At 46.5% G+C, this 22,175-nt stretch overlaps 1 protein-coding gene across 1 annotated transcript; it reads right to left on the reverse strand.

Annotated features, from left to right (window-relative positions):
• Nucleotides 1–5,322: 5,322 nt before the first annotated feature.
• LOC142768624 (E3 ubiquitin-protein ligase SIAH1B-like) lies at nucleotides 5,323–17,269 on the reverse strand. The gene is made up of 4 exons (XM_075870635.1): nucleotides 17,049–17,269; nucleotides 15,124–15,256; nucleotides 8,498–8,604; nucleotides 5,323–5,788 (listed from the first exon to the last, which is right to left on the reverse strand). The coding sequence occupies exons 1-4, from the start codon at nucleotides 17,257–17,259 to the stop codon at nucleotides 5,418–5,420; spliced, it is 822 nt and encodes a 273-aa protein (XP_075726750.1). The 5' UTR covers nucleotides 17,260–17,269; the 3' UTR covers nucleotides 5,323–5,417.
• Nucleotides 17,270–22,175: the final 4,906 nt, after the last annotated feature.

The following is a 22,175-nucleotide window of genomic DNA, read 5'->3' on the forward strand; positions in this document are numbered from 1 at the left end:
ATTGAGTACGCATATTTCAACAAAAAACGTCCATATAGTCAGGATTCCGGCGTAGTTTCTCTTTCGAGCCCAGGCTGGGACGGACAAACTAAAAAAAAATGCACTATCTTCCGCTCAAGGAAACCATGCATAAATGCGAAGTGGCGGGCGCTCACGCTTACTCTGCCAGCGACTTTGATGCTGCCACTCATCGTGGTGTTGCGCAAGAGAGAAACCTGGGGAGGCGAAAGCACACAGTGATGTACAAATGTCTAATACGGGAACATGCCGATGGCTGCTAAAGGGCAACGACCGACAGAAGGCTCCGATTGGACACAGGCACCCACAGTCAGCATTGAGTTAACGTGCACGCTGTGAATCTGTATTGTTCAACAACGCACCGGGGAAATCTCCCACCGTCACTGTTTTAGATGTGGAGGTAATATACACTACCCACTAGGATCGAGTAGGTTTATGGTTGCGCCGAGAATCACTTTCTGATAACCGCGTCTGCTTTCACGAAACCATGGAACAATTGGCGCCTCTTTTCTTTTTTGAGCTCGTTTTCAAAGCGACATCTCTATATCGCCAGCAGCTCAGACGTATTCGAGGATGAACTATTTTACGTATCGAAAACAAGATATCATAAAGAGGCAAGCCGCAAGACTACAGGGTAAATCGGGCCACCTGGAATTTTTTACGTGCACCTTAGCCTACATGAAGTGCAAGGCGCGACGACGACAACGAACAGAAGTTGCGTACACACTGAGCGCCAGTTTTCTTTACATAGAGTGTCGTTCCGCCTTACGTTTCAAATATGCTAAGCTAACACACCATCCATGCCACTGTTACGCCTAAATGTAAGCCCGCTGGACTACATTTCGCTTCCGTGGAAATGCAGCTGGCGTATGCGGGAACCAAACTAGCAACTTTGATCTTAGTATCGCAACACATCAGCCTGCTAACTCGTTGGTCAGTGTTGTTTGATAAATATATAAGTGTACACGCTCAGCATGAACACGCAACCTAAAAGAATTGGAGAGCTCACGATGCGTTACTTTAATATGTGGTGTATTAAGCTAATAACTCCACCACTGTCGTATTACAAATGGTTGTCTCGAAAAGCCAGTGTTCAAATCGACATCTACAGCGGTTTTCTATTTGTTGTAGCTTTAGTTTACAAGCGTACTTCCCTTTCATATGACTCTGGCCTCCGGCCATCACGTCACCCCCCCCCCCCCCGGTTAATTGTTGCTAATACTGTGCACGACAAAATATTCTTCAAAGTAGCAAGACGGCGGAAGTATCAACAAACGGCCGTAATCCACTCTTGATTTCATTGCTCCCCGTACTGTTTTACATCACCCCCCCCCCACCCCGTTAATTGTTGCTAATACTGTGCACGACAAAATATTCTTCAAAGTAGCAAGACGGCGGAAGTATCAACAAATGGCCGTAATCCACTCTTGATTTCATTGCTACCCGTACTGTTTACATTAGAAATGGCAGAACTTCACGGGAGTTTTCAGCTCTGAGACATCTTAAACTTTTGTAGCAGCCTACAATGCAGCAGGAGTGTGTGCCTGCTTTCCAGAATGCTGAAGGAGCGGCGCCTATAGAGTGTCAAATGTGACATAAAAGTCACAAGGAACACGCTTTCCGTGCTCGCGATATGAAAATCAAGCAAACGTGAGCGTCCGAGTGACCGGAGCTTTACTCTCCCTCCACCAGGGCGGCGGACGGCGGCGCTGCGCAAAGTAGAACCTATCTTGCCTATTAACTCTTACATTTAACACATCTGGATGCACCAATAAATCGCTGGTGTGGAATCAGCGCTCTTAGTGGGCCACCATTGTCTGTTGTAGCTTACAGTGCATTCACCCAGATATAGACATTGAAGTGGACACGCCACGACGCTCACGTTCAACTTTCAACATCATTGCTTGGCCCATACGCAGTTATTTTTAAAGACGATAGTCTTTCTTTGGGACCTTCGACGCAAAAATTTTGGTCTATCTGTTTGTCCGCCCTTAACGGTACGGTCGGCACTCCAAACGACAACAAACGATACGGCAGACGGTGGACCCCATCCGCAGTGCCTACCAATATTGATCAAGTTTTAACGTTCATACTTGTGCGATGGTCAATTCGAAAGCGATTATTGCGCACATCTGAGGTGCCATAACAACACGCCGATATTTTCTATGTGTGGTTTTATACTAGAGAAGGCACACATAAGTAATTCTAGGAACCGTAGCGTTTATCACGCTGCGCTGACAGTGCAACAAGATGCTCAAAAGGGCAAGTGTTTCCGACACTTTGCTAAGACGACACGGTGGTGGCACGTACCCGTCACTGTGCGTTCTACACCTTATCGCCTCCAAGACGGGCGCGCATGCCGGGTGTTCTTTTTCTAAGATAACTGCCAGATGGCGCTCGTGTCTCACGTGTTACGTTACTCGGTGCGCTCGTTCGCCTCCGCTGCACGCTCGAGACACTTTAACGCAGCGCCTCCAGAATACCATTCACCAATTTGCTTGCGCAGAACAACAAATAAACGTTTTGTTCAATCTCTCCAGACGCAAGACTATCGTCTTTCGACGACACTTGCAGTGTAACATGCACATACGGGGCCAATTTTTTATAAGGCATTATCAGTGCACCCGACTTGAAGTCGTGCTACTTATCTCCAGTAACATTCCTTCGTTATGGTACACTTTTTGACTCACGTTTGCGTTTTGTATTCCACCAACGCAACTAATCACAATGTCATTTTTTGGTTTATCTCATTGCAACTCCTCCGGTGTATTGAAAAGCATGCGAACTTTTACACGACCGCCTTCATGTCGTCTACGTGCATTTCATGCCTTTTCTAATGGCATATCTCTTTCAGCCGAGCATCGTTCTGTGGTGGGGAACATAAATAATTATCACCGTAAATCGCGGACGTTCTTTTTTCCTCTTCTCTCTTTTCTGCCCGGCTCTGCACGTGTACGAATCTACCAAGCGTGGCCTGCAATAATTTTGATGAGCGGGATATTAATAGCAGAAACAGACGACGAAAGATAGTAAAGAGAGAAATACTTTGAAAGTGAAAGAAACTATTGGCCCTAAAATAAATTTTCACCACGAAACAGAATTCCAGCCCGTGAGCCCAAGGTCGCAAGGTGACCATTGTAACCACTCAACTATGCAGGCACACCGGCATATCAGCAAATAGCATTGCGTAGCATATCTTATATAATATTATCCGATGTTTTGCGTCCCGAAATTGAGATATCATTATGAAAGGCGCCATGGTTTCGGGTTTCGGAAATTTCAACCATCGGGCATGCTCTAATGGGCACTCGCATCAAACAGCGTGCGGGTCTCGACCATTTCGCCTACGTTGAATTTCAACTGCCCTAGCCGGAGTCGAACTCTTGACCTTCGGGTCTCCAGCCGAGCAGCATAGGCCCGGATTCACCGCGGCGGATCATTTCATAGCATATTATACCAAAGAGTTGGAAAAGTGAGAATGCGCGATGTGAGAACAAGGAGTAAGTTTATGAGAGTAGGTGGTGAAGTATCGCATAGAAAGAGACAGAGAGAGAACACTAGAGTGAAAGAAAGAGACGGTGAACCCAAAGAGAATGAATTAGACTGAAACAGAAAGAGAAAAGGAGCACAAAGTATGGAGAGTGAGCAGAATAACGAAAAGAAAGACAGCATGTAGAAAAGAATCAGAAATTAAATGATGAAGAAAAGTCTTAACTCGTGGTCCGAGCCCGGTGAATGGTCCAGGCCGGAGGGTTCTTGGAATTAAGGTCCGTTGCACGTTAAGAAACACGCCTTTATAAAAAAAAACGTCTTCTCCCTCTGTAGTGAAAAATGAAAGAGTGAGATGTAAAAAGACGCACAAGTACAGACAAGGACGAAGAACAAAGTCATTTAAATAGCAAGACACCGTTTGTTTCATGCCCGATCCCCCATCGTGGGTTGTGCCAGGATAACAGGGGCAAGTAAGAAAGCAAGGATGCCAACCAGCTGTGCACGCTTGCTTTAAGCTTGCTACCATTAGTGCGAAGCTGCCTACATCTTAGTTTTTTGTCATGCCTCTATCAACAATGAATTGCATGACGTTCGAACACGGGATTCGTTGGGGTCTAGACAATGCCATATGTAATGTGTGGCAGTCAACCAGTTAGTTTAAGTCGTATGCTGAGTCAACTTCCTCAGGTATCTAGGCTTCCCATCTATAAAGCGGTCATTCAAATTGTTTTTAATAAGGCTCCGTTGAGTGGATTCAGCACAGACGCTGTCACAGAAGGACAGAATCTTTATACCGGTAAAATCAGTGTGCGTTTTATGGGTACCAAATACTGATAACACTCTGCGCCCACTAATTATCATCATGTACTTACCAAAGTCGAGGTTGAAACGCAATGCAGTCTTCAGCGTCCTATTTTTAACCCATGAAACAATTTGCATCTATCTTGTGCGGTTAAACATTGTTCTTTTCATTATGATAATGGTTGACATTTAAAAGTTGCAGACCCTCGATAATATTACGACTGACGCCATAGTGCAGTGCTCCGGAATCTCGGACCTCCTGGGTGACCTCCTGGGGGTTCTTTAACGTGCATCTTAACATATGAACACACGCCCCTAGCATCTTTGCCGCTACCGAAAATGTTGCCCCTGCATCGGGCAATCGATCTTGCAGTCGCGTGGTCAGCATTCAATCACCTTAACGACTGCCCCATGGTGGCGGGTAATGCTCTACTTTCTCCGAAGCTTCAATGACGACGGATTACACCGTCCTGGGACATTCGGCTTTATTGGCTACCAGTGACTTCTTTAAGGACAGCTTGTTTCCCGAAGAATTTAAAGCAAAAATGGTCACAGGCAAACATTAGTTAGCAAACACGGAAATTGTTCATGCAAGTTTCATTATCAAGTTTGGATTGTGAATCGAAATGGTGAAATGGCTATGGCGTTTAGCTTTTAACACGCAGGTCCCTGGATTGAGTCCCAGGCCCAGCTGCCACAGTTTTATTGAAGCGATATCCCTGAAGGCTTAGTGCTTAGATTTAGGAGCGTGTTCAAAAGCCCCAAGTATCCGAAATTTCTAGCACCGTGCTCTACGGCATCTCTGACAACCACATCATAGTTTGTGATGTGAAACATCTACACTTATTCGCGTGGTAATTAATTGAAATATTTCACAACGTGTTTTTGATTCCAGTCTCAGTAATGACAACTGTAGTCTACGTACAGGCAGTTTCATTTGTGTGTCTGCGTGTTTCATGTACAACAACAGCAAACAGCCAGACGCTATGACATATCGGACATTGAAATGTATTGTTACAGTTATCATTTCAATTTTCATGCCATTCTTCGACGACGTTTACAGTCGTTTACGCTGCTCGCCCACAATGCAATTTTTAAGCACCACACTATGGCGAGGTACTGATGGTGACGTCCATTTTGAGACTCCCACCACTGCAAAAGTGCTCGGCCATGCTGGTGCTGAAGATCAGGCCATCTCCGCTCTGGGCACTCTCGAACAGGGAGTGGATGCCTTTCATCCTGGCCTCCAAGGTGAGCCGGTGATTAGATCCACTAACCTGCAGCCGGTACTGAAAACGCTGCGCATCTTCGCTCGACCCCACAAGCACAACGACGCCGAAGCAGTGCTTGAAGGAAGAATTTTCGCTGCTCTTTTTCAGCATCACGATGAAGTCGCGGCCGTGGCATGTCTGAAGCGCGTACCAGGTGAAGTCCTGCCCGCTGTCGAAGTTTTCAGCTGTGACGCTTGCGTTCTGTTCTGCGCCATCGTTTACATCAAGAACAACTTACATACATGTCCAATGTACATGAGCAAAGTTCGCCCTGTTTTGATTGCCTGTAGTCTGCATTTCTCAAACCCAACAACTTTGTAAGCTGTACATCTATGTGCGTCCCTACTGGAAAAAAAACGTCCACCATAGGAATGGTGGATTATGGTGGTGGAAATGCAGGTGGTACATGGTGTATGGTGGAGCGGATGGTGGATGGCGTGCTCCAGCTGCAAATGCTGGAGCACGAAGCAGCGTCAGAACCACCGTGACGAGCTGCCATTAAAAATAATAAAAAATATTTTTATAAAAAACGAGGTAGAAAGCACCCGTTAAAAACGAGACAGCCTGGAATTGAACCTGCCACCTGCGGATTTCCAACTGAGCACACTATCCACTGCGCCACGCCGACAGATGGCAATTTTGGTGTTAAAGAAGTAGTCAACTAACAAACTAACTGTTCAGTTTTGTTTGTCGCTTATTTGAGATGAACGGGATCTGCACCTTACTGACATTTGCACATTTGATAAACAGGACCCACTGCTGCCTGTAACGATTGTCACTGCGATATTGGCTACAGCGCTATGTTTTTGTTACAATTTACAACTGCAAGAAAAATAAATCAGTGAACTGAGCAGCAGGTGGAGTTTATCGGCGGTTACTGTCAAGTTAAATATTTGTTTCTCGCTCCTTCCAAAGGGCGTTATCTCTTCAGCCTTTATGGCGCTTCTATGCTCATTGGATAGATACGCCCGCACAATTGAGTGGGATGTTTTTCGCGAAACGCACAGCGCAGTCGTGCCAGCGCACCGCCGTTGCGCTGTCGTTAGGAACAACTGCATAACGGCTTGGTCAAAACGAATGCAGTGCGCCAGAATACGTTATCATATTGGTTAAGTAAGCCTACGAATTGACGAGTCTGTGTTCTCGCATAAGAGCCAGTGAAGTGCCGGTGAGTGCGACCGGCGGCTGTCGGTTAGGGGAGGCGTACATTTGGTAGAAGTGCTGCAAGTGCGTCACAACGATGTTTGTTGTTTCTTGCGCGGACACCGTACATAATAAAAAAGACGTTATTTAGAGGTAATTATCGCACAGCTGTGTTGTATTGTCATTTTTATTCGTCAAAAATGTGGATTCTGAAACACAGAAGAGCCGATAACACTTGTACGGGCTCGGTCGGTATGACTAACCTTTGGTGGAAATCATAATGGTAGAACAGAAGGGTAAAAGTCAAATTCACTGGCGCTCACCTCGACGCATATCGAAAGTGAAAGTTTATGCATTTTCGCCCGCACTTAGTTAACTTTAAAAAACAGCTTAAGCATTAAAGTGTGCAATAATTTCAAGAGTTCCGTTTCAAGCATGGCGACATCAAGTGACCGCTGTGTTCTGCTCTAACATTGAATGGGGCAATTCCGAAGTGGAGCCCATTTACTTCTCGACAACTGCGCGCCGATGTAAAACATTTATTGTCACTGTTCACAGTGACACCTCTAGTCTTCTAAGCATCACAACAAAGAAACGCATTGCGGATGTCAAACTGGTGTAAGTACGTGCGTGAAATGTAAACATATTCACGGCCACATATTCTACGCTCCACAAAAGTTGAAGCGTTGTTGACACCACAGGAGTAAAAAAATAAACGTGCTAGAAAGCGTAATGAGCATCATTGGTTTCTTTTGACCGTAAACATATATGTCTGCGCATACAAGAAAGAACTACAAATAACTGATTTGACATATTGTCATGTGTTTTTTCATCACGCCACCATCATCCAACAACTTCCATAACGCCACCGTTATCCACCATGCTCACCATGCCTTCCACCAAGCATGTTTTTCCTCGCCACCATCAGCCGACATTTTTCCCCGTCAGCGCCATTGGCTCACCACCATCTGCCACCATTTTTTTCCACTCTAGCCGTCATCAGCCGGCATTTTCCACCGTCACCACTATTGGCTAGCCACCACCACCACCATCTGCCACCATTTTTTTTTCATTCTCGCCGTCATCAGCCATTATGCCCACTACAATTCCCATCATATCCACTAATATTTCCATCATATCCACTATTTTTCCCACCATATCCAGCAACGATTCGAGCATCCACCAACCCAGGATTTTCAATAGGAACTTAATGTACTAGTTTACATATCTCACGCAATTTTCACCACCTTGGTTGGTTAAACAAGTGTTTCCATTCAAAAGAATCTGCCTCACATGTATCTGTTCATTTCTAAACGTTAAGAAAGAACGGCTAGCCACTGGATATGTCCGCACTGTTCTATATATACGTAAAGTAGTCCGTAGGGACTTCGAATGCTATATTTAAGGGAAAAACTCGTTTCCTTTGGATTTTTTATTTAAGTTTGCCTGCCGTTTATTCTCGTACTCATTTAGGCTAGAATCAGCTGTCTGTGGTACCGATATATTTCGGTAACCGTTTATAACCATGTTCACAAAACAGTGCCATCGATTCACCCTAATTAGAGCCACCAACGCTGCACCAGACAAAGGTAAACATTTTGAGTTTGCACAAATTTTGTACTAAAAGGTTAAGCGCGAAATGGAGTACTAACATGGAAACCTAGAGCACCACTCTATTTCGGCCTCTCTAGTGACTACGTTTTTGCATTTGACAATAGGAGCGAGTACATTTCTAAGGTCAATAGATTCAGTACGTTTTTTGCGGTATTCACCTTGCATTCTCGGTATGAAGCCGTGCGTGCTGAGAATGTGATCGACAAGTTCCCCTGGCGGTCCCATCCAGCTGCATTTGTCCCCTCTGAGCACACAGGAACACGGCCTGCAATGCACAGCAAGAAATCATTTCAGAGTAGATTACCGCAAGTTCCCTTCCAGAGTTGCTGAAAGCGGAAACCGGGGGACTAGGCTAGCTTGTTCAGTTCAGGTCAAGCCAGAAAACTGAGATAATGGCATTTGTTCGATCATGTTCCTTGTCTCACAGTGCGAGGTAGCGATAACGAGTAGACGACGAAGAAGGAATTCATGCATCACACCAACAACACCAACACGTTCCAATGGCAGATAGACGACAACATGTGTGAGCTAAATATTTGAGGATCTTCATCTACGCACTACAGTGGAAAAAAGTCATGTGCACATAACTTCAAAGATGCGCTTTGACGTTTCTAATGGTTATTCACTTATATTGCGTGTGTGCCAAATGACTTCAAGATGGCGTTCGGGGCGTGTGACCCACAGCAGGCATGGTCCTCAAGATCTAGCACTCTTCATCTACATAACGTAGTCCACCACAAAAGTTACGGTTCAACTCGGTAAAAGATATCTTCATGAATATCTGCACTCGCACGAATATTAAGAGTGGATGTCTTACTAAGTCACATCAACAAGGTAATCCTCAATCGTTTGCTTGTGTCATCTGTTAGGCAAGAAACCAGCACATACATTTCATATGGACATGCGTTAGTAAGTGTAAGTAAACTTGCATACATAAATAATCTCCTAAGAACAATACACACGGTGCATTTATGTCAGTACATTTCAGAATGTGCATGACGCAAACTGATCCACCAAGTATAGTATGTGTCAATGTGTCTGTGAGAACCGATGCATGAGACTCAGACCCAAGAGTCTAACTACATCCAAGGTCAACGGTACAACATAACCAGCCAGCGACCATCTTTGTAGCTCGTGCCTACCACCCCTTCTTCCTTTATTTGTAACACACTCCCGCGGCCGCCAAAGCTGCGCACGTTTAAAGAAAGCTTTGAGTGAGTCTGCCAGGATGGGTTTTGCAGGGAGACGATGAAGGGCTCGCCAATTACAATCTAGCTTGGGGAGGCAGCTTGTCTTGCGGTGGGAAGTCATTCATTACTGCTGTAAGGTCCGTTAGATTTCGCGGTCACGTTGCGTACCATATTCTTGTGGGTTTTGCCCTATTTGCTTCGCTTGCAGTAGGACGAGTCTGACTTTGGCCTGTTTCCTTAGAATAGTGCAGTTTTGCAATAATTTCTGGGTTCCCTAGGATGTTCTTGGCGTTCAACGTCAAGCTTCTCCAGCAAGTGCGCGTACATGGTCTGCTCGACAACGTCGAGTTCAGGTGGTCCTGAGCGTGTGCTTGGTTCAAAAAAGTGCATCCGCGCTGGATCACGATTTTGGTATCGACAGCCATTCTGCTTCCTCGCTTGACAAAGATGATGATGATGCCGAAGCGTCCTGATTCTGTCGGGCAGTGACCTCATTAAGGACGGGAATTTCGGCCACGTCCGAAGGCAGTGGAGATTCGTCCGCGTGCTCTTTGACCCGTAGCCGACTGTTGTTGCTGTCCTGGCGTCGCAGACGATGGCGTACACTGATTTGCCGTTTTCGAATGCATGACTCCGAGTCATTACGGCGTTTTCGAAGACTTCAATGCGAGGGTCTTTCGACGACTTGTCGATCACGCTATGTCCCTCTTCGCGAGAGTCCTCGTTTCCACCGGTTTCTAGCGTGATGCACATGACATAGCACTACAGCTGTATGGTGTGGCGATCATACATCCAGCGCAGGTCTTTCGCATCAGGCGCCATCTTCTTGTGATGTTCGGCGGTGTCGATTGCAAGTGGTCATGAGGTGCAGACACTCGGCTGAGTGCAGCTCTTAGCAGCGCTGCAGCTCGCTGTCCCGGTCCTCTACTTCCTTGCGCTTGATGGAAAAGCAACTCGATAGCCTGCCACCGAATTGAGCTTGCGGAACATGTAGGGCGAGAAGTAGTGCTCCACGTACTGTTGCTTCTGGAGCAAATCCTGCTCTTTCTCTTTGACCCTATCTATCTCAGGCCGGTGAGGTCAAATGCCCGGGGAAATTTCTAATGAACGCCGGCTCTGGTGCAAGAGCGTAAAAAGGTGACTACCATGCGCCATGACTTTTCCAGGGGGTCGAAGAGCGATGACGTGCGTGCTGTTTTGCGAATAGAGTATGGCGGTGCACAGGCACGCTTCCGCCGGTGGGTTAGAGAGGCGAAGGCGAACTCTGGAAAATAGTGTCACTCGGCGTGCTCGCGGGAAATTATCTTCTCGTCCTCCTACCGAGAAGCTTTCGGCAGATCCCGCTCTCTAGGGCACCTGCCTCCGCTAGAGTGGGCGGGCGGCTCCTTCATCTCGAGACGCTTCTTCATCTCAGGATCTTGAAGACACCAGTGGTGTTAATAGGCTTTCAGGGCGCCTTCGAAAGCGCGTGGCATGCACGAGGATTCAGGTTCTTCCTAGAGCGCCGCGTGCCTGCGAACTTGTACCACCTATTTTGGACATTCTTGTAGCCGCATTCGGTGGTCTTCAGGTCAGATTCTGGCGAACTGGTTGCCTACCCCTCTTTGGGGAGTCCACGGGGGTCCTCGCTTTTCCCGCTGCTACCTAATGCCACCAGTTATGAACTTGTGTGCCTTCCCTGCCGCCAGGGCTTACGATCCAAACGTACGCCGGTGATACCACCATCGCCATCCCGGCAGACTCCCAAGAGCACCTAGAAGAGGTCGGGTCTGCTGTGCCGAGGCACGTGGTCAGGTGGGCTGTCGAGGCGAAGGTTATCCTCAGCACAGAAACGACACACTGAGTGTTGTATTCTCACGGGCATCGGGGTATGAGGAAGTGGTGCTCATCAACACGTGGGAATCGAGATGACAAAACTTGACCTACGAGGATTCTTTACGGATTCTTGGAGTTGGTTTAGATACGCGTCTCTATTCCTTTAGTCATGCTGAATTCTCAGAAAGACGCAACTACTAATAACGAAGATAGGGACCTTAGCTCGTAGGCAGGGTCAGGTGGCCTGTGTGACTCCTTGCGTCCCAAGCAAAAGGTAACATTTTATCACAGTTTTATCTTACCCGCCATCACGTACGGTTCGTTGGTCCGGTGGGACGAGTTATGCCCAAACTGTCGCTTCAAGTACCGTGTCATCTCCCTGCCACGCGCTTCTCCTAAACCTGATAGGGGCATTCAGGACAACGCGGACGGCGGCGCTTCAGCTGTTAATGAGAGCTCCGCCAATCACTCTAGAGCTTGACAGAGCTAACGCGGAGTTCAGGCTGCTAGTCTCGCGTCAGCCGATTTAGTATGGGGAGCTGTCCTTACGGCCTGACCACGTCTTTCTCACTCTGGGCGTCTGGCTGGACCATCCCGCTGCCAGACACGCCTTCCCGTTTCGTAGGCTCGCGCGGTACGAGGAGCGGAGGATTGCTCGCAGGCAGCGAATACATGTATGTATGGATGGGTCGCACACAAATCTTTTGGCAGGGGCGGCATTCGTCGCGCTGGGCCTGAGCGAGCGAATCTGATTCGATAGACAGCTATCATATCGACCACGCCACGAGCACGTACTGCACGGAAGTCATCGCACTAATCCAGGTGTTACGTTACATAGAGAACAAGGGCTCGGCCGCCACATTTCGTGTATACACTGATTGCTTGTCCCTGCTCCCAGCACTCTCAGGGTTCCGGATTACTGACCCCACAATTCAAGGAATAAATATCCTCTTACGGAATATTTCCACCGTCACCTCAATTGCGCTCTACCACGTGCCACGTCATTCGGAACTTTTTAGCGATGAGCTAGCGGATACTCTCGCTGCACATGCGGCCCGATCGGGCGACATGAGGCAGGTTCCCCTGATACCGAGGGTGGTCTGCAGTGCCTTGAGGAGGCAGGAACTCCGGCGTTGGGAGCTCGACTGCAGGGAGGATAACGCTGACCCTGACCTATTGAAATAGGTCCCACACGTCTTGGACGCACCTCTTTGGTTCCCACCTAACAAAGCCCTCGTCACCTTCCTAAGGGGGCATGGTAGGTTTAACTTCTATTTGCACTGGTTTAACCTGTTTCCGGAGCTGCTCTATTCTTACAGTTCAGTTTGCGATGAAACTGATGACTATCTGCTTGAATACCTCCTAACCAGAGATCTGGCCACACAAATACAGTCATGCGCTAACTACAAGCAGAACAGGAATGCATTTCTGCTACAATACGCAAAGAACCACATGCTGCTCATTAAACTTGTTAAGCTTGTAGGAGACACTATTTCTGACGTCAGTTGAGTACGTAGCCTGCGAAAATCTTCTTGTTATATTGGCATGCCAAGACGCAGGGAAAAACCAGGGGGTAGCGGACAAATACGCACCCGCATGGTTGGGATGATGTGGAAGTAGAGCTGTCCTGTACGCCATACACTGGAGAGGGTAAGAACCTCGGCGGCCTCTGCCTCCCGCATTGTCCTTGTCTGAGCACACGCCACAATTAAGCCATGACATCATCTTCGCTCTGCGGTGGCCTACTGGCACCTCACTACCATCCTTTTCAACGCATGAACTCATCCGAACTACTAACACTGCGGCCAAGAGGACTGGCGGCCCTGTGTTTCGACTGAGGCCGGGCAGTGTTTTTTTTCTCTTCTATCTTACTTTTCTTCGTTATTTTGGTGTTCGGGCAAGTCCGATGGGTGAGGCGGCTAGCAGACAATATCGGCCCCTCGAGACCACTTTCTTCTACTTGAATTCCACTTGAATTTTGAGGAAGCTCATGATGTCTTTCACTGGGCTCTTTGAGATGACGTAAGTTTCTCTGCTAGCATAGCTTCCTTTGCCGTTGCCGATAAAGGATGCTGAGGTCAGGAGGCAACACCTGCAAGAGGACGTGCCGCAGCACTATGCAATATTCTCCTGAAGACTCTACGACCCCTTCTAGGGCGTTGGTGTAGAAGGTGGCTTCATCATATAGATTTGTTAGCTTGGTCAGGCCAGCGGAACTTCTGACTTGTTGGACTGACAGCAAACTGCCGAGATGGTCATCGGCTAGCACATCGCGACCGCCGAAGTGGTTCAACAGGATTTGAATGACGACGTTATAGTTCACTTCCGCCAGGCAAGTACCTTGAATGGATGACTTCGCTGCTCCAGTCCGGTATGTTACTAAGTATTTGAACTTATCCGTTTTTGGGATCCAGTCTTTGTTGTGGAAGCTGGCTTGAAACTGGTCCCAGAATTCTTGTCAGTCACGTCGTTCACCGGAGAAACTCAGGATGTGCAGCTTGGGCAGTTCGATTCAAGACCACATTGCTGGACTCGGAAGATCGGATGGAGGCATGGTCGCGGCGGGCTGTGATTTGCACGCAAAAGGGTCACTGCGTGGAGTGGTTGTGACGGCGACTGATAGAGGTGGGGTTGGTGGCCACGACTTGGTCGCGTGGGGAACTCTTGCTTTAGCGCAGTTGATTCTACCCTGGAACTCACTGGCTGTGGTCAGGTCCGCTACCAACTCTTCGTTATGAAGAGTGGCTTGTATGTCCTTGTTCAAGTGACCTTGGCATTTGTCGCGACGATGAGGGCGAGTTCCTCTTGGAGCTTCTCAACAGGAGTTGACAAGTCTTCTAGCAGGGCATCGAATGATAATAGGTGTTGCGTAATGGCTTTTAACACAAAGTGGTGCTTGGTGATGAGTTCATCCATGGACGAGAGTCGAGAACCAGATTACCGGGTGGCTTTCAGCACCAAAACGAAGTGTGAGAAATGAAGAAGACCCGGACCCGAGCATCTAGTTATGGCAAGTGGGCTAGCCAGATTACGTCGCTGTAGTTCATGCCCGCTGACCCCCCTTGCTTCATTATTTATAACAGTATCTATGCAAGCGCAATGTAACTTCCACTCCTGCAAAGCATTAGAAAATCAGGGTGCATAGCGCATCTTTCTGGGGCAACAATTTCAATGCATCTAGCCTACCGGTCCTTGCCTAACCGGCGCGTGTTCGATTGATCCAACTTACGAATTGGGGAGACCCTGTGAGGGTCTTAGTGCAAACCAATTAGCGGGTATTTTTGTTGAGCAAAACAATTTCTTCAGACATGACATTTGTTCTTAGTCTTTACAAATGCGAAAAACACGGACACCGATCAATAGAAGGTCGCTATTCATGATGAGCTCATTACTAAACTATTCGCAACGGGTGGACAACAATCAAATGACCTCACATTACGAAAATTACAGCAGATGACATTTGGTGTAAAATTACAGTTCTCGGTGCACTTTTTGCTTTGTGTACACCCGAAATTATTCCCCCGCCTTGGAAATCACCCCGATTATTTCACTACGGAGTTTCTGACAACCTAAAGTATTTGGGGACAATGAAGCACAATACCCAAAATAAACAATATAAATATGGCATGAATTGATGCATACTTCGAAAGCTTTACATATTATTTTATAATTGTAATCATTCTAAAGATAACAAGCACACAACTTGTAGTGAAAAAATTGCAAACTTGATGTTTGTAGTATCAGGAAGATAAAAGAACAGCTCTGCCACGACCGCTCACCCATGTTCGCATGACATCTCATGCTTCTCCTTGGTGGCTATTGAGACAGTAGCTGAGCAACCCTGGAAGTGGTACTTGCAGTTCAACAGATTCATCTCCGCCAGGTGGTCCAAGAACAGGTTCCTGCTTCTGTCTGCAGGTAGATTACAAGGGCTGCTGCAGTATAGTGAACTTTGCGGTTTTCACCTAGTGTTTCAGTGTCGGTTTCTACAGCAAGTGTAAACATCTCCCCTTTTTATATCCAATTACGAATTATGTCATCTTTAAAGTATTTATGCTGACTCTCGGTGATCTTGCAAGCCTTCTGCACCTAGCATCAATTTGCTCTGTTTTCCGATTCGGTAGGCTTTGCAAAGCTTATTTTACCACAGTTTGTGTTTCTATGGCTTCTATATTAGATGCGTTATTTTCACGTGATTGCGCTTTTATTAGACTTCTTAGTTACGTCCCAAGTTTTAGCAACCCGTCACGTAAGGACGATAGGACGATATGACAATATGAGACAATATGATGTCATGGGGTATAGAACCTTACAAACAGAACGAACCGCCCCGCGCTTCTCATTCACTGCTATACTGGCTCCAGGCCGCCATGACAACTAGAGGTACTGGTTAAAGCTAAGTGCTTAAGGTTAATATATATCTACCAAAGTGGCCGGGTGGCGGAGGGGGGGGGGGTAGCTGCTGAAGCTCAGTTGGTAGAGACGCGTAATTTGATGCTCTCATATTCAATCCCTGCCCACGGCAAGTTATGTTTTAATCCACTTCGATTTCTTCTCATTTATTTATAATTACTGCTAATCACAGCTCAACAAACTCAGTCATTAGACACACGTGGACACACTCATACTCATATCTAGCCGCAAATGTGAGTCTGAGTACGTCTGCTTGAATAATATTCAGCTGAGTTTCAATTCCAGACAGTCCGGTTGACGAAAATTTGCGTGATTGTGAGTCCGAGTGAGTTCGGCTCAAGAGAATTTCGATGGGTCCGAGTCAGAGTTAGTACAAAGCACATGCAAATTTATTGAGTGAGTCTCAGTGAGCTCCTATGGTGTTTTTGTTTTTGATCTACGGTCCTGTTTACTTATCTTTAGCATTGCTGTCAGCCGTATCTAGATTCACGTTATTCCCGTCTTCTCGCATGTGGAGGGGGTGCCTTGACCTCCACACACCAACTCTGGAGACTCTTGATCAATTTATTCTTTGTTGTCTCTTTCAAGAAAAGTTACATTACTGGTTTGTCAGTACTCATACATCGTATTCAAAGGTGTACTATATGAAAAGGCGCCAAGAATAGCACACGTTGCTTCAGATATCGGCGTTAAAACTCATTGACAACGCGGTCAAAAAAAAAAGCTCATTCTCGGTTAACGCACGGATCAGTCTACTTACTCGGACTCGCCGAGACTCAGAACATGCCGTGAGTTTGAGTCTGAGTAAGTGCTGGTGAGCCATGTATTGTTCAGTTCGAGTCCGGTTGAAGGAAACTTTCGTGACTTTCTGTCCGAATGAGTCCCACTGAGGAAGTTTTGCGAGTCATAATGATAATTACCTCTAAGGACTAAATTTATGTCGTCAGTGAGTCTGAAGGAGTTTCCCAAGTTTTGCCGAGCCAGACTGTGAATTAACGTCTCCTAATCATTCATAAGCATCATTATCTGTTAGCTTTTATTACAGGGTGTTGATATGTGTGCGCCATCATCAAAGAAGTTTAAATATATTAGCCTATCAAGCAAACATTGCAGGCGAAGAAAGATCATCCAATGGACAGCGTGTAGTGCAGAATCAAAACGTCTGACATGTTTCGGTACATTCACCGACCAACCAACCAAGCGAATACGGCACAAGTTGAGTTATTTGTTGCCCCCTCTGTATTAACACTCTGAGTTTGTATTACAAGCATTCAGCACCGTGCAGACTCACTTTTGGGCGCGCGGCAGATTGGGCAACGGGCTACCTTTCGCCGGCAGCGGGCGCACAGGTGATGCCCGTTCTGGCACTGCAGGATGGGCGGCAGCGCGTAGTCTCCGCACACCGGGCACTCCAACAGACTTGGCAAGCTTTCAACCGGCGTCGCCGTTGTCGTTGTCGTCTGGGCCGGGATCGCCTTAAATACGTTGGCCACAGGGTTCATGCTTTCCAGGGCTTCTGCGACAGGAGAGAAATCATGCTTAAAACGGGTTAGCAAGCCTTCGTTGTCAATGCTGTTTAACTGACAGTAAACGTGTATTATTAAGGCGAAAGTTCTAGCGGCATGATGAAACCGAAAATTTCACCGTCAGTGGTCACCGACCCGTGGCTTCGGGGACGAATTGTGAAAACAAATACCATATATTATGAAATCATGGCACCATAGACGTCAGACTCTGCGTAATGTACCCTGCGACAAGCCACCACCAGCGGTCCCATCACCGCCCTGGCCATAACTCGGTAGGGGCAAAGTGAGCAGTCTGCAAGCTAATGTGCATAGGACACTATAGAAACTCCCTGTTTAATTGTTGTTGACATGCGGTTTCTTTAAAAAAAGCACCTGTGAGGCTTCTATCAATCTACCATCTCTTCAGAGAAGTAGAAAGCTAATGAAAGTCAACTAAGGGTGCAATTCAAAAGATGTTTTAGTTACTTCGCCGTGATGCAACTGGCATGTACAAGCGAGCAGCCTCGCATGACAAGGAGTATCGAGGCAGCTACTCTGACGTGCGTTCCGTAAAGCCTAAATTCGTTAAATTTGGACATACACATAATTGAAAAGCGGTGGAGTACATACACAAGTCATGTATTTTAAGATCAGTGGTACGAAGCTCACTTTATTCGGCACAAATGGCTCCGGAGATTTTCGTCTTTGACGTTGCGTTTTCTATCCATCTCTCGCTTCCCGTGCGTGGGACTGTTTCACTACGCACCCTCGCACGTCCTGTTGACAATTGTCTTCCGTTTGTATATATTGGAAATGGGGATGCGTGAGTGACCAGTTTCTCGGAATACGGCAATAGGCATAACCGAGGCCTCCGAGATAGCTCCGGCATTCGCGGAGACCACGGGCAACAAAAATTTCAACCTTTCGCGATTTATTTGTATGGCACTCGTGCTGTCATTTGAATTGAAAGTTTATTTGCCCTGAAAAGGCCTTACAAGAGCAGGAGCAGAGATTAAAGACTATACAGCCTGACAAAGGGCCTCTGCTCCTAAATACAGTTTGGCACGCAGGCCGCAGACCATCTGCATATCTAAAGAATATTTTAAATGTGTTATTGCACAAAAATACAACAAACATTGGCGTAGTCTCCCTACGAAGTGTGAAATAAACAAAAAAAACATTTATCACAAAGCAACATTTCAGCTGAACTTCATTATTTCGCAACAAGAAAATACAAAATGACATCCTCGTAGCATATTGCAAAATATTAAAAATCAAAGATATACAAAGACAAAATATTAGACAAAATATCAAAAATCAAACAAACTTCAGATAGCGTACTCAATATCATGATGCAATAGTGTGGTTTTGATAAAGATGGTAAAGCTGAATTACGATTCAGAAGAGTAGATTGCTAGAAAACTGCTATTTAAAGCCGTAGGTTTGAGACTTGGCCCTGCCATGGTGGTCTAGTAACTAAGGTACTCGGCTGCTGACCCGCAGGTCGCGGGATCGAATCGCAGCTGTGGCGGCTGCATTTCCGATGAAGGCGGGAATGTTGTAGGCCCGTGTGCTCATATTTGGGCGCACGTTAAAGAACCCCAGGTGGTCGAAATTTCCGGAGCCCTTCAATACGGCGTCTCTTATAATATTTTATTATTCATTTATTTATTAAGTACCTGCTTCGCCATAAGGCATTACAGCAAGGAGGGTACAGTACATATGATCAAACACATTAAAAACATTCATAAAGCATGGAAAAAATTATCACTTGATTCAATAGAGACTATTTCCTGTGGCAGAGTGTTCCATTCTCTTATAGTGCGGACAAAGAAAGAGTACCGAAAAGCGTCACCCCCAAAAGGAATCTCGCGTATTTTTAAGTGATGATCGCGTCTTTGAGAAACATAGTTGGGGTGTTGAAAATACAATGGCCTGATGATTCCTGTTCTCGAATGATAAATGCTATGAAAGAATTTTATACTGAGGTTTCGACGACGGTTTTCAAGAAGATCCCAATTTAATGTTTTTCTGCTCTCTGTCACACTAAGTATCCTGTCGTAATTTCCAAGGACAAATCGAATTGCTCTATTCTACACTTTCAAGTTTATCTGGAAGTTCTTTAGTATATATGGTGGTTTTCGGACGTTCAACCCCACATATCAATCAACTTTGAGACTTGAAAAGGTAACGTATGTTTGCAATGCTGTGTGCTGACAACCAGTTCAGATTGCGGGTAGTGGCGGAGTGAGCGATCTTTATCATCCGCGTCACTTGGTCTGCATTTAACTGTTGCACATACGGCAGGCATCTCGGTCAGAGTTGCTGGAGAGCTTGGTAGCCAAGGGTACCAGGGTTCTGCGTCAAGGCTACTGAAAACAGTAACAGGAGACCTAGATCATCTTTTCTGACGTGACCAGCTGAGGAGAACTCGAGTCATTCGTTTACGCAACATGTTCGCAACTGCCCATATTCAGTGCTGCCACCCATCTGTCTCGCGCGATAGGTACCAAAATCAGTAAAACTGAAGTTGTTGAGATCTGTGGCAATTGACAACGTAACAGCAGCGTCGATGGAGGCCTTTCTCCACAGCGCGCGGAGCTGTTGCGTCTGCTCTAGCTTTCACCGTCGTCCTAGCAACGCCGTCCAGTAAGCACTTCATTGAAGTTCGGTTGCACGTCCAACAAGCGGATAGAAGTTCGTAGCTATTTTGCGGGAGAGAAAGCGACAGCTCTCATCATACTCACCTTCAGACTCGCGAAACACTGGACACAACGCTGCAGGCTTGCCGCAGTGGGGACACATGTTATGACTCTTATCACGCTGCATGATGGGAACCACTGGGGACTCCTGGTAAACGGCCCAGTTGAACAGGACGAGCGTCTGAGCAGGCTGAAAAAAAATTTACAATTTTTTAGTCAAGAACAACTCCGCCTCCGTTGCTAAAAGAGGTTGTTGAGAAATGAAACGTCAGTGTTGTGGCAATGTCTTTACCTCGATTCTCATTGGCATTGCACTAACACAGCGGCACTCGTCGGCGACGCCAAATGAGGGTCGGCCTATATAATTACAACGAAACAGTGCATATTAGTTTACCTTCAGAATAAGTCTCTTCCTAGTTCTATATTGATAGGTACAAGTTTTCTTTTTCTCTGTCATTCTATATATCACACATAGGAATTCAAAACTGGTCAATCCTGTTCCAACCAGAGGTTTCGGAAAGGCATGATTTCGTAATGTGTGATACGTTTAATCAAGAAATACGTGCCTATAACTTGAACTAGTGGAAATGAAGTGCGACAGCGTGGTAGAATGAATCCCCTGAGACGCATGTAAACAATTAGATGTTGCGGAATTGAGTAAAGTCAATAGTTTTGTTCATTTTTTGAAACAAGACATAGTATACGCCAGACATGTGAATCGACGGGTATACAGTCACAAGAACAGTTGAAACATTGCGTTCATTTCGTCCACTTGGTTTTTTTTGGTCATCTTGCAGCATGCACAATCATTTCCACCAATATTTCTCGTTGGCTCATGTAGGCTACATGCGGTACCGACAAAAAAATGCGAAAAAAGCCACATGAGCCCACATGTGGGCTCCTGTGACTCATGTGGGATGCAGCCCCTCCAATTTACTCATAAGATCAATATGAAGATATTGAACAACGTCGATAGACGGAGCCATTTCGCAAGAGCATGATACACAAACTACAATTGGACACTGCTTTCCTAGCGAAACTTCTTGAAAGGCAAGTTATAAAAATTTCTACCATCTCCCGCTAAAGGCGGGCCATGTGTAGATGCGAAGTAGCGGGCGCTAACGCTTACACTAGCGGCGACGTTAACGCTGGCACTCATCAAATGAAAGCCAAGATAGACGCCCTTCACTAAAGTGAACTCGAACCAATAGATGTTATTTTAATTCATTATACACTTGAGTGAATTCCGAACGCGCGATGCAGTGCCTACATAAACTGGGTGGCCAGTGAATGGTTGCGCAGCGTGAGCAGTCGGTTTCTTACTAGCAGACGCTGCCTGCGTCGGCCTTGCGAGGCGACAGAGGGAGATAGAAGCGACAACTTTGCGGGTGTCTACCTGGGCCCGCACGAGACGCGAGCATGGGCGTCTCGAATACGGGACGCAAGCCGCGAGCATGCGGCACAAGACGCGTGGCGTGGGCATGCACAGTAGGGGTGTACGGAGGGACAGCGTTACACAGGCTAGTGAAAGAGGTGCTTCGCATCTAAAAGGGCTTTGATTGGTCCTCACTGATCATCCGCAGAGATGACAACGTAACACGCAATTCACGAATTGCATATCACCTGGCAGAAGGGAAATATCAGCATTTATCCTGTTGAGAACAAGTTACCAACTTACAACTTTGGTTCTTCTAGTGGAGTCACTCTGCATTCCGACAGAAGAAAGCTCGGCCACTCACTAAGATAATTTATCTGAGCGCTGCTTACGTTTAGCAAAGCGCAAATGTAGCGTCCTGAAACATTGCAAGGAACTGCACAGATTTCACGGTTTAGTGAGCGATTTTTTTTAAAGACACGTTCAACTTGAATGCACTTTCACCTCCGATCAATGCACTTCGTAAGCTGAGTAAAAAAAACGCGCGCTGTTTTGAGCATGCGCGTTTCGTGCCTTCAACCGTGGCCTCCGTCACTAACCCCCGTTCTCAAAAGCGCCCCTTGACTTCAACTTGATTTGAAAACCACCTTCAATGCCCACCTTAGGCGTTCCCGAGTCAGCACAAAAGCGCAAACGCGCTTCTAACGTGCTGCATTGAAGGTGGTGGCAAGTTATGTTCAAGTCAAGGAGAGTCATAGAGTACCGTTGCCAGAACCGCGGCCCGCACAAATCGAGGAATCCGCGTCTGTTCAGCGTCTCAAGAAGCCTTGTGGTTA

Source organism: Rhipicephalus microplus, chromosome 8 (assembly GCF_043290135.1).
Source record: "Rhipicephalus microplus isolate Deutch F79 chromosome 8, USDA_Rmic, whole genome shotgun sequence".
Lineage (NCBI taxonomy): Eukaryota > Metazoa > Arthropoda > Arachnida > Ixodida > Ixodidae > Rhipicephalus > Rhipicephalus microplus.

Coding starts and splice junctions, on each gene's coding strand:
- LOC142768624 (XM_075870635.1), bottom strand. CDS start 17,259: ATGAACCCTGTGGCCAACGTATTTAAGGCGATCCCGGCCCAGACGACA. Junction 8,605..15,123: donor GAGATGTCATGCGAACATGG/GTGAGCGGTCGT, acceptor TGTGCATTGCAG/GCCGTGTTCCTGTGTGCTCA. Junction 5,789..8,497: donor CTTCATACCGAGAATGCAAG/GTGAATACCGCA, acceptor ACGATGGCGCAG/AACAGAACGCAAGCGTCACA.